At 44.8% G+C, this 12,960-nt stretch overlaps 1 protein-coding gene across 2 annotated transcripts in view; it reads left to right on the top strand.

Annotated features, from left to right (window-relative positions):
* TMOD1 (tropomodulin 1) overlaps window positions 1-12,960 on the top strand; it is a 105,875-nt gene that overhangs the window by 68,880 nt on the left and 24,035 nt on the right. For both annotated transcript variants that reach the window (XM_038769624.1, XM_038769623.1), the window contains exons 5-6: window positions 9,568-9,657; window positions 12,493-12,623. In XM_038769624.1, the coding sequence (XP_038625552.1) occupies window positions 9,568-9,657; window positions 12,493-12,623 (221 nt within the window). The remainder of the gene's footprint in view (window positions 1-9,567; window positions 9,658-12,492; window positions 12,624-12,960) is intronic.

Raw genomic sequence — 12,960 nt, 5'->3', positions numbered from 1 at the left:
GGGGAAAGAGGGGATAGGGAAGGTACCCTCTATACTGTAAGCTCATTATGGACAGGGAACATGTCTATCAACTCTGTTGTATTCTCCCAAGTACAGTCAGCACTCAATAAATACCACTGATTGATTGACGTATGGTGGGGGCTGGGGGGAGGAGAGATAAGAGTGTACAGCAGGAAAGGAGAGGGAGTATGAGAATAGGAGCAGGACAGAAGGGGGGAAGGGAAGGGAAGAGGGAGTAAGGAGAAAGAAGGGAAGAGATATAGATGGAGGCATCTTGTGCCCACCGTTTTATATAATGGATGCCTGAGCCAGGAAGCTGACTACTTAACCACATCAAAACTGGCCCATCTAGGCTGGGGCTAAAGGTTTCCAGCATAGATAGAAGATGCATTTCTAGCTATCCTGGAAATTCCTAAACCAACTCCAGAACCGAACAAAGTAGTGCTGGTGGCAGAAGCTGCTATTGCTGCCCTTGAAGAAGAGGGGGAAAAAGTGTCCTCTACCACTGCTCTTGCTACTATTGTTCCCATCTCCACCACAGCTAATGGGGTCTTTCTCACCACTATAGCTACCAGGGGGACCTTAGGCTTGTTGAATGATGGCTCAAAAAAGCATAGGAATCCTGATGGATGTGGGACTGATCCCCTCATGCCAACCTCTCCATTATCTTCATGCATTTATTCTCTTTCTCTCTCTCTCCCTCCCCCCCCCCCACCTCTCTCTCTCTCAGTGGGCACTCCACTTATTTGTTTCTTCTCCTTTGTTTCTTGAGTAGTTTTTCTCATACTTTTTCCCACTATCCTTGGGTGTCTGTATATGCTGGTGCTGAAATCTGTATATATGTTTGTGTGTGCACATAGCAGGGTCTGTGTGCCCTATCAAGAACTGAGGTGTTGCTATTGTTAATGGGCTATGTTCTGGGGTTGAGAATATAATGCTATATTCTGGGGCTGAAAGACATTGCCTGGGGTTTTTTTTTTCTCTTAAAACTTGTCAGTGTCCAGTATCAGCTCTTGCCAGAGCTATTGGAGAGGGGTCTACCTAATTAGAAGACAATGTCTACAAGGGGATTTACCCAATCAGAATGCTCCCACCTATTTAACGACAAATTCCGTAAACCAAAGTGGCTTGGAGAAAATATAAATACCAAGCTGCCAAGTGTAAACTGCCCCTACATTTCACTCATTTCCCATTTTCAATATTGTTCAAACACATTTAAAAGATAGACCCCATCATTTTAAACCACAGTATTTTTTTATCTGCATGTATTCATTTTGCCCTTCATGACATCATCTCTCTTATTAGAAGTCTCCAAGGGATTTTAGGATGACTCCGTTAGCAAAATTACTTATGCTCTCAAGTTTCATATTCCAAAATTGGATTGCAATATTGCATTAAGCTTCTGTTTTGCTTTGTTGAAAACATCTTGCTTTAATTTTCTTGGTGTGGCCAGTTTTAGTGCTTTGTCAATATAAACTAGCTAATCTCAGGATTTTGGCTTTTTTTTGAAGGCCAAGGTTACAGTCACTTGAAAGCTCCATGCTTCAAGTTAGTACAATCAGTTCTCCTATGACGAGGGTATCGCATTCTTGAAGAACTCCGTGTTATGGAAAAACTCAAATTTTAGCACTCACCCTGGGTCCAATGCCACATGCTTATGTGCAAACATTTCTTCCAAGGTCCAACAGACTCTTTTTGTCGGAAGAACATTCCCTGAATCAGCCATCACATTTGATCCTAAACTTATAGTTAAAACACAGTATGGCAGTACTGACTATACGCATTAACATAATGTACCAGAAAATACAGTACTTCATTGACCTTGCCAAGAATGTACATTTGAGAGGACAACATAAAAGAACTATGCATAACACAATTTGTCCTGAATTTTAATGTTGAAAAATATGAAAATTTTCCATTTCCAGACATACGTTCCTTAGTCATTTCATCAAACTATTGAATGAATGAGATCATGTACTATGGTTCTAATTAAACTGTCACCCACCCATGATAAGTAATACAGTTTTGTTTTTCACCAGTTGTTTGTGCTATTACTGGTATTTTGTGTTTAAATATGCATGGTCAACGCACTCTTCCCTATTGGCGGCACTTGAAGACAGTTCTTTGCTGTACAGATGTGTTTTCCCCATAAAGAGCCTGTTTCTGTTTTTGAGTTTGCCTATTGGCATCTCATCTTCGTGAAGTCTCTGCTCAGGGAGAGCAGCTCTCTCCTGATTGCTATCTGATTGGCTGACCGATCTGCTGTGGTGATCAGCTAACAGTCCACTGCTATATCACACTGATCGGGACTGGGCTTCATAGTTTCTCAGAATAGTTTCTTTTGCCCACCCTAGTGGAGTGTGCCCCTTTTGTTTCATCCTACAGCAGTTGTTGAAGTTGCCAGTAGTTGTCCATTCTCTGTACATGGTCTGTCCAGCAGATCTGTGCTGCTGTGAGCATTGTTTTAAGGCAGCTGATCTGACTGTGTTCTAGAACCTCGTGGAGAGTATTCAGTTGTATTTATTGAGTGCTTACTGTGTGCAGAGCACTGTACTAAGTGCTTGTGGTGGAGAGTATGTTTCCCAGGTGAAATTGCTCAGGAAGCTGGAGGCATCTTCTGTACTATGTTCAGAACTCCCAGCCATATACAAATTTGAGACAACCCCAACTATATAGAGCTTCAACTTGGTATGAAGCTTGTTGCCCCATTGTCACTCATCATCATCATCCTCATCAATCGTATTTATTGAGCGCTTACTGTGTGCAGAGCACTGTACTAAGTGCTTGGGAAGTACAATTTGGCAACATAGAGGGACAGTCCCTACCCAACAGTGGGCTCACAGTCTAAAAGGGGGAGACAGAGAAAAAAAACCAAACATACTAACAAAATAAAATAAATAGAATAGATATGTACAAGTAAAATAAATAGATAAATAAATAGAGTAATACATATGTACAAACATATATACATATATACAGGTGCTGTGGGGAAGGGAAGGAGGTAAGATGGGGGGATGGAGAGGGGGACGAGGGGGAGAGGAAGAAAGGGGCTCAGTCTGGGAAGGCCTCCTGGAGGAAGTGAGCTCTCAGTAGGGCCTTGAAGGGAGGAAGAGAGCTAGCTTGGTGGATGGGCAGAGGGAGGGCATTCCAGGCCCGGGGAATGATGTGGCCCGGAGGTCGATGGCGGGACAGGCGAGAACGAGGTATGGTGAGGAGATTAGCAGCAGAGGAGCGGAGGGTGCGGGGTGGGCTGTAGAAGGAGAGAAGGGAGGTGAGGTAGGAGGGGGCGAGGTGATGGACAGCCTTGAAGCCGAGGGTGAGGAGTTTCTGTCAATATCCCAAAAACTATCAGTGCCAAATGTCCTAGCATCCCAATAGCTGGCCTTTTAAATTCTGTTTTCTACTTCTTTATCTGTGAACTGTTGGATCATGTACTGCCTCCATAGCAGAATTCAGTTAAGTTCTGGATTGCCAGTGAAAGTCTTTGGCTTTGTATAGGGCTTCCTGGATGCAGGATGGTACATAACTTTGGTTTTCTTCAGGCTTACCATCAGTCCATAACAACATGCCAAATCAGTGAAGCGATTTATAAGAATTTGCCTTGAGCACAGTCATTGTTATAAGAAAGTTCCCGAATAACCTTCTCAAAAACTTTTGATGATGTTCATAACCTGGTGGATGAGATACCCTGATGGACTGGAAGTCCATTCAGACTCCAACTTCCAGGTCCCTTTGTTAAATCCTCCAGCATTTCAGCCTAGGAGGGGATGAATTGAGCAGGATTGGATCTATTGCATAACCCTGTGACTGGGGAAAGGATCAGAGAGAGTAACTTCAGTTGTGGCCATACTGTCAACAGACAACCCTGTCACCAGCCTTCTATCACACCTTGCCTCCTGCTCCACCCCACCTCGCCCACTCACCAACTTGGTCAGACTCTTGATCTCATCAACTCTAACCACTGCACAACCTCTACCCTCCCCAACTCTGATCTCCCTCTCTCTGACCACAACCTTCTCACCTGCCTCCTTTCTCACACTCCCCCTCCCCATAAATCTGTATTACTCCCCCACAGAGACCTCCTCTCTCTTGACCCCATCCATCTCTCTCAGCACATCATACCCCACTTAATCTCCCTATCCACTCTTGATGGTCAAATAGATGCTTTCAACTCCACCCACTCTACTCAATTCACTCGCTCCCCTATCCCTTCATCGCTCTCGCACTACTAACCCACAACCCTGGATCACTGCCATGTCTGCCTCCTTTGCTCTTATGCTTGAGCTGCTGAATGCTGCTGGTGGAATTCTAAACACCAAGCCAACTTAGATCACTTTAAATTCATCATTTCTTGCCCTCCCCTCTGCCAGGCAAACCTATTTCCGTTTCCTTATTGACACCCATGCCCATTACCCTAGTCAGCTGTTCTGGATATTTAACTCCCTCCTCAGGCCCCCTGTTCCTCCCCCTCCTCCTTCCCTCACCCCCAGCGATCTGGCCACCTACTTCATTAGGAAAATTAACACCATCAGGTCTGAGCTCCCCAAAGTCACCCCTCCCCTTTCTCCAACCCCCCTGCTCTCAACCTTCTCCTTTACTTTCCCATCCTTCCCAGCGGTATCTTCAGAGGAGATCTCCTCCCTCCTCTCCAGTGTCACCCCCTCCACTTGCGCTTCTGACCCCATCCCCTCTCACGTTATGAAAGCTCTTACCCCTTCCCTCCTCCCCTCCTTAATTTCCATCTTCAACCACTCACTCTTCAACGGCTTCTTCTTCTCTGCCTTCAAACATGCCCATGTCTCCCCCATCTTAAAAAACCCTCCCTTGATCCCACAGCCCTCTCCAGTTATTGCCCCATCTCCCTTCTACCCTTCCTTTCCAAACTCCTGGAGTGAGTCATCAACACTCGCTGCCTCGAATTCCTCTCCTCCAACTCTCTCCTGGACTCCAATTTGGCTTCCGTCCCCTCCACTCCACCGAAACTGCCCTCTCAAAGGTCACCAATGACCGCCTTCTTGTCAAATTCAATGGCTCCTACTCCATCCTAATCCTCCTCGACCTCTCATGTTGACCATCCCCTTCTCCTCAACACGTTATCCAATCTTGGCTTCACTGACTCTGTCCTCTCCTGGTTCTCCTCTTATCTCTCTGACCAATCATTCTCAGTCTCCTTCATGGGATCCTCCTCCCCCTCCCATTCCCCTAACTGTAGGGGTTTCTCAAAGGTTAGTTCTTGGTCCCCTTCTGTTCTCCATCTATACTCACTCCCTTGGTGAACTCATTCACTCCCACGGCTTCAACTATTATCTCTACATGGGTGATACCCAAATCTACGTCTCCTCCCCTGTTCTCCATCCCTTCCTCCAGGCTCACATCTACACCTGGATGTCCTCCCACCACCTAAAACTCAACATGTGCAAGACTGAGCTTCTTATCTTCCCTCCCAAACCCTGTCCTCTCCCTGACTTTCCCATCATTGTGGACGACACTATGTCCACAATGTGAGGCCTTCCCGTCTCACAAGCCTGCAACCTTGGTGTCATCCTTGACTCCGCTCTCTCATTCACCCCACATATCCAATCCGTCACCAAAACTTGCTGGTCTCACCTTCACAACATTGCTAAGATCTGCCCTTTCCTCTCCATCTAAACTGCTACCTTGTTAGTACAATCACTTATATCCCGACTGGATTACTGCTTCAGCCTTCTTTCTGATCTCCCAACCTCCTGTCTCTCCCCACTTCAGTTTATACTTCACTCTGCTGCCCGGATTATCTTTCTACAGAAACACTCTTCCCAGACTGAGCCCCACTTTTCTTCTGCTCCTCCCCTCTTTATCGTCCTAACTCCCTTCCTCTGCTCTACCCCCCTCCCCGCCCCACAGTACTTGTGTATATATATACATATTTATTATTCTATTTATTTTATTAATGGTATATGTATAATTTTATTTGTTTATATTGATGCAATTGATGCCTGTTTACTTGTACTTTTTTTGTTTTGTTGTCTGTCTCCCCTCTTCAAGACTGTGAGCCCGTTGTTGGGTAGGGATTGTCTCTGTTGCTGAATTATACTAAGTGCTTAGTATAGTGCTCTGCTATTGTACTTCCCAAGCGCTTAGTACAGTGCTCTGCACACAGTAAGCACTCAATAAATACGATTGAATGAATGAATGAATGCTCAATAAATACAGATGAATGAATGAATGAATGAATGAATGAATGGAGTAGCCTACTGACCTTGGCTAATTTCTCAGGGCAGCTAGATTTGCCTAGAAATGGTCAGAACCCTGGTCTGTTGATGGTGACACATGCTTTTATGACATCAGCAAAAACAGCATAGAGGTCTTGTGTTACTCCCTGCACTTTTCCTGCCTGTCAAGCTGTACAGGTCTTATTTGCCATGCTGCTTGTTGCTTTGAAACCGTATTGTGATTCAGGTAGTTCACGGTAGATTTTATTCTTCAGTAGTTTGTCTGGAGGAATTCCACCTAGCATCTTGCTGGCAATGGAAAGTCTTAAGCTATCCTGGGAGTTTCCATGCTCAGCTCTTGACTTTCTCCTTGAAGATAGTCCATATGCTGTAATCAAAATGTAATACTGTATGGGCTCTGTCTACAGAGGCACAGTGAAGAGCTTGAAGTATTTACCTGGTCAATTCAAACCAAAAAACCATAAATACGATTGAATGAATGAATGAATGAATGAATGAATGATACTGAAGGAAAAGAGAGGGTTTCAATTTAACTCCTCCAGTCTGGCTGTCATTAGGAATTCAATTCCCCCAAAATAATTGTTCAATCTTTCACTTCCTTCTACCTATGCAGACAGAACCACAACTAAAACTAAGGGCACTTTGGAAATACAGACAAAATTTGCTTTCCCAGACTGATTCATTGATTATAAAAAGGCTGTTCTGAAGTTTGTTCTGAGTTTTGTTTGGAGAGTTGGGTGTGGGGGAAGATGCTGCAGTTAGCAAATAAATTAGAGGTTTCTTAAGATGGTTTTGTTTTAAAAGTCACCTTTTTTCTTATTTAGTTCATAGTTCCCATATCCAACCCAGAAAGCTATTACCTGCCTTTTCACCAGAAATTCATGCAGCTCCAACTCCCTGTCTGAAACGCTTGATGTCATTCTTCAGTTAGGCAATGGAGTCTATTAGAACATAAGATCTTAACAATGCCATTACTGGGTCACACCAATGTCCATCCAGCCCAGTATTCTTTTTCTGACAGTGGCAACAGGATGCTTGGAGGAATGGTTCCACGCCAGTCTGGTACAAATCACTTCTTGATGAAGTGATTTGTACTCAGTTTATTCACCTGGCAGGTAAGTAAGCCCTCCCTGCCCCTGCCCTGCTCCTATCTCACCTTGCCCCTCCCTCTCCTCTTTAAATTGCTGCCAGTGTAGCATTCTCACCACCCTCTCCCTGCACCCCAAATTGGCCTTCCACTTCCCCTTGTCTTCATAGTCCCCCCCACATCCCCCACCCTTGTGCTACTTCCTCCCCTGTGGGGCCAGTCCAGCACCTGTAGCCGGCCCCAGGGTGGAATGGGTGGGTGGGTGTGGTGGTGTGTGGGGGGGGTGATCTCTTCCCCAGCCACCTCCCCCGCTGTTGTGGCCTCCTGCCCTCCCTTCACATCCTGCCCCAGTCCATCCCCGTTCCATCCCCATTCCCGTGGCTGTGGCAGAGGATGGGCTACAAGCCGAGGAAGGGGAAGGAGGTGGTGGTGGTGGTGGTGGTGGCCGCTAATTGAAAAATGCAACAGCTTTAAAAAGAGGAGAAAAAGCCGGGGCTGATTATGGGTGTTGGGCCTGCCTGGCAGGAGGGAAAGGAGGTGATGGGGAGTGTGGGAGGGACTAGGGGGATGGGGCATGGGAGTGGTGAGTTCGGCGTGCCGGATGTGGGGGGCAGGAATGCTGTGCTATGGCAATTCTCTGAGCAAGGAGGGTGGAGTGGGAGCAGGGAGGGCTTACTTACCCCTACAGGAAGCACATCATGTGCAGTGTGCCTCACCCAACAGCACAGCCCAAGTGGCTGAACAGCTGTGGATTTGGAGGAGTGGTTGCCTTCCTGGACAACCATCCTAGTGTTTTGGGATGGACCAAATAATATCACCCTAATGTTTCTCTCTGGTGGGCAAGTTAGAGTTTCAGTATTGAGGATCCTGAACTTACAGTGAGTCAATCAGCAGGGAACTCAGGCCTGTGGCAGGTCAAGATATGAGCAAAAGATAATTTTAGTAGAAATGGAAAATGTGATCCACAACATGGGGATAGTTCTTTTTCAGGCTTCTGAGGCCTTTTGATACCATCACTACGACTGTATCTAATTCCCACTTGTGATTCTTTCCCAATACTTAGCATGGTGCTCTGCACATTTAATAAATGCTACTACAAATAATAATGATAATAATAACAGTTGTGGCATTTGTTAAGTGCTTACTATGTGCCAAGCACTGTACTAAGCACTGGGGTGGATACAAGAAAATCAGGTTGGACACAACCCCTGTCCCATGTGGGGCTCACAGTCTCAGTCTCCATTTTGCAGATGAGGTAACTGAGGCACAGAGAAGTAAAGTGATTTGCCCAAGGTCACACAGCAGACATGCGGCAAAGCCAGGATTAGAACCCATGACCTTCTGGCTCGCAGGCCCATGCTCTATTCACTATGCCATACTACTACCATTAGTAGTATGGCAAGCAGTGTGGCTTACTGGAAAGACCATGGGCTTGGGAGTCAGAGGTCATGGGTTCAATCCCAGCTCTGAAACTTGTCAGCTGTGTGAGTTTGGGCAAGTCACCTAACTTCTCTGTGCCTCAGTTACCTCATCTGTAAAATGAGGATGAAGACTGTGAGCCCCACATGGGACAACCCGAATACCTTGTATCTACCCAAGTTCTTAGAACAGTGTTTGGCACAGAATAAGGGCTTAACAAACACCATCATTGTTATTATTATTACTATTACTACTACTATTATGACATCAATAAATGACCGGACCTGGAAAATGTCAAACAGAGTTTCAAGCAGCGCTTATCTGGAAGACCAGGGTAAATAGGTACTGCTACTTTAAAAGCAGGACTGGGCAGTTCACTCTCTGTAAGTATTTTATTCACCAGCTTCCCCAGATGGATTATCAGGTTTAGAGAAATGACTCTCCCTAAACATAAGGTCATATTCTTGTTCTGCATCTTTCAGTAAATCAACAAGTATTTAACAAAGGCCTACAGTGAGCAGCACTGAATTTGCCACTTCCAGATGACAGAGAGAAGATTTCTTGCACTCAAGGGGTTTACCCTCTCAATAGGTGATATTCCTGGGTAGACAAGGGGAAGATTGGCACTGGAGGGAATCGATTTTGTAGATAACCCAGCTGTACCTCCCCCATCACTACCTTGCCTTGCATTTTTGATAATCGTTATCAGATAACAAAATACATTTCAATTTCCATGTCTAACAGTCTCGTGGCTGTATGTGAACTTTCACCAGAGAGCAGTTTTGTCATCTGAGGAACTTGAATAACCATGCTGTCTTTTGTTTTTCTTTTGCCTATACATACATATAGCTATTCTTGGCATGCACACGCTGATGAGTAACCAGCAGTATTATGGAGCTCTTGGAAGCAGTTCTATAGTAAACAAAGAAGGACTGAACAGTAAGTATGATTGGGAAATGTTTATGGCTGTGACTTATTCTGGCTTCTTGTTGATGGAATTGCAGCAATTGCTGTTGATGGGGCGTGAAGGGTTTTGTTAATAGATTTGAAGTGATTTCCATAACTGGTAAAAGCTAATATGCCGGAAGATTTCCATGCTAATACATGAGAGTAATACTAGTTATGTGACCCCTGAGCACTAAAATCATATCTCCTCCAAGAGGCCTTCCTTGACTAAACCCTCACTATTTGTCCTCCCTTCTGCGTCCTCTGTGTACTTGGATCTGTACCTCCCAATATCACCTCACTGCCACAGGATGTTTGTCATTTATTTTAATGTCTGTCTCTAGTCTGTAAGATCCTTGAGGATAGGGATTATGTCTACCAAGTATGTTGTGTCAAACCCTCCCAAGCACTTAGTACAGCGCTCTGCATGCAGTATATGCTCAATAAATAGCACTGATTGATTGATGAAAACCAAAAGCTGAGTTAGAAGGTCCAGGGTGCTGGAACTCAGAGGTGACTTTGAATTGCTCCTTCCTGAGCTAGAACAAACCCATGGCAGAAGAAACAAAGCATTAGTGATGAAAAACTATGTAACTGGCATCTAATAAAGAGAAAACTACACTTTGGGGCATCAGGTGACAATGCTTTCCTAATCTGTATATTGATTTATTCCTTATTAGAAAATAATGTGCATAATTAGCCCGATGAACTTGACAAAGATGGGTGAATACCTCGAATTTTGATATATTTTTCCCCAAGCATCTCACCACCTGATTTCCTACCTCGTGTTTTCAATGACAGTGAAGCAAATGTCACCTGGCTGAGGCTAGCTGGAGAATTATATTTAGGTTTAAAGACCCGTGCTTGTTTCTCCCCATATATATTCATTCATTCAATCATATTTATTGAGCACTTACTGTATGCAGAGCACTGTACTAAGCGCTTGGGAGAGTATGCCACTACATCATTCATTCATTCAGTTGTATTTATTGAGTGCTTACTGTGTGTAGAGCACTGCACTAAGAGCTTGGGAAGTACAAGTTGGCAACAAATAGAGATGGTCCCTACCCAACAACGGGCTCACAGTCTAGAAGGGGGCGACAGACAACAAAACAAAACATGTGGTCAGGTGTCAAGTCATCAGAATAAGTAGAAGTAAAGCTAGATGCACATCTTTGACAAAATAAATAGAATAGTAAATATGTGCAAGTAAAATAAATAGAGTAATAAATCTGTACAAACATATATACAGGTGCTGTGGGGAGGGGAAGGAGGTAGGGTGGGGGGATGGGGAGGGGGAGAGGAAAAAGGGGGCTCAGTCTCAGAAGGCCTCCTGGAGGAGGTGAGCTCTCAGTAGCTTAAACAGACACAATCCCTGCCTACAATGAGCTTACAGTCTAGGGGGAGGAGACAGACATTAATAGTAAATAAATAATAATATCAATGAATAATTACAGATATATACATAAGTGCTGTGGGGCTGGGAGGGGGGAAGAATAAGAACAAAGAGAGCAAGTCAGGGTGACTCAGAAGGGAGTGGGAGATGAGGAAAGAGGGGCTTAGGGAAGGCCTCTTGGAGGAGATGTGCCTTCAATAAAGCTTTGAAATGGGGGGAGTAATTGTCTGTTGGATTTGAGGAGGGAGGGTGTTTCAGGCCAGAGGCAGGATGTGGGCAAGGGATCGGCAGCAAGATAGATGAGATGGAGGCACAGTGAGAAGCTTAGCATTAGAGGAGTGAAGTGTGCAGGCTGAGTTATAAGAGAGTAGCGAAAAGAGGTAGGGGGGACAAGGTGATTGAGTACTTTAAAGCCAATGGTAAGGAGCTGTTCTTTGATGCGGAGGTGGATGGGCAACCCCTGGAGTTTCTTGAGGAGTGGGGAAATGTGCTGAACGTTTTTGTAGCAAAATGATCCAGGCAGCAGAGTGTAGTATGGCCTCTTTCCACCAAGTGGTCTCAGAGTCTCCTCCTCCTCCTCGTCCTCCTCCTTAAGAGGTCCTCTCAGGGGTGGTGGAGTTCCTGGCTACAGATACGATATGCTTCTGTGACAAGTCGTCACAGTGAGGTGGAATTGTACAGAATTTGAACCCTGGGTGGCAGGTGAGGTTGAGGCAGGAGCCCTGGCTTTGCAGAGTGTGTACTGGGAGAGGGATCTTGAGGGCTGGCGAGACAGTGAAGGGGAAAGTTAGAGGACCCATGGAGAAAAGCTGTCATTTGACCCACACTGCCTCAAACACTGGAAAGCCAGGGGCCTTCCACTCTGACTTTACTCATTAAGCACTTTAGTCACCCCACTCTCAGCCCCATAGCACTCATGTACGTTTCCATAATTTATTCATTTATATTCATGTTGGTCTCCCCCTCCAAACTTGAAGCTCCTGGTGGGCAGGGAACATCTCTACCAACTTTGTTGTACTGTACTCACCCAAGGGCTTAGTACAATGCTTGTCATACAGTAAGCACTCAAAAAATACCATTGACTGATTGATCTTGTCCACTGACTGGGATTGTAGTTCTGTTGATCACTGGTCCCCTGATATGGATTTGCCCCCTGACCTACTGGACCCTCTAGCTTTGAAGAGGAAATGGAGATTCTGACCTCAAGTCTGTGGTGAGCCATTGGCTGCTGCCCAGAAACATGGGATTAGAATTTTCCACTTGAGCATTCTGTAGTCACAAATGCTCTTAGTAAATTATCCAGATCCACTTTCAAAATTGCTTTCAAATGGCCCTGACAGAAAGAAAAGTGGCCCCCAAGGTGGGTGTGGTATAAAGAAGTTCCTTTTCCCCGCTCCCAAATGATATTGTACCATTGTCATTTGTGATTTCAGGTGTTATTAAGCCTACACAATATAAACCAGTTCCTGATGAAGAACCCAATGCAACTGATGTAGAGAAAACCCTGGAACGAATAAAGAACAATGACCCTCAACTTGAGGAGGTCAACCTTAATAATATCAGGGTATTTGCTTCTCATTTCTATTTCAATTCACATTTGGAAAAATATGATTTAAATATGTTACCAGAGGAAAATGGTCAAGGAAGAAAATCTGGTTGCAGAGAATCACAGGGTCTTGTTTCAACATTGTCCATTTCTGCTTTAGGTAACAGAGCAAGGAATACACGTAATGAGGGCATAATTTGTTTAAGGAAGTTTTACAATGCAAACTAAAAAGGAGCATAAAATAAACAAGGTTCCCTGCTGTGGATTTACTTGGTTTGGGCACATACCTACTGGCAAAGCCAAGCACTAGATCTGGAAATCTGCCTCAAAATGCAAACACTGAAAGATCCGGATG

The sequence above is a fragment of the Tachyglossus aculeatus genome, chromosome X4, assembly GCF_015852505.1.
Source record: "Tachyglossus aculeatus isolate mTacAcu1 chromosome X4, mTacAcu1.pri, whole genome shotgun sequence".
Lineage (NCBI taxonomy): Eukaryota > Metazoa > Chordata > Mammalia > Monotremata > Tachyglossidae > Tachyglossus > Tachyglossus aculeatus.
The sequence above is the reverse complement of the archived record's forward strand: the minus strand, read 5'-3'. Positions and strand labels throughout refer to the sequence as shown.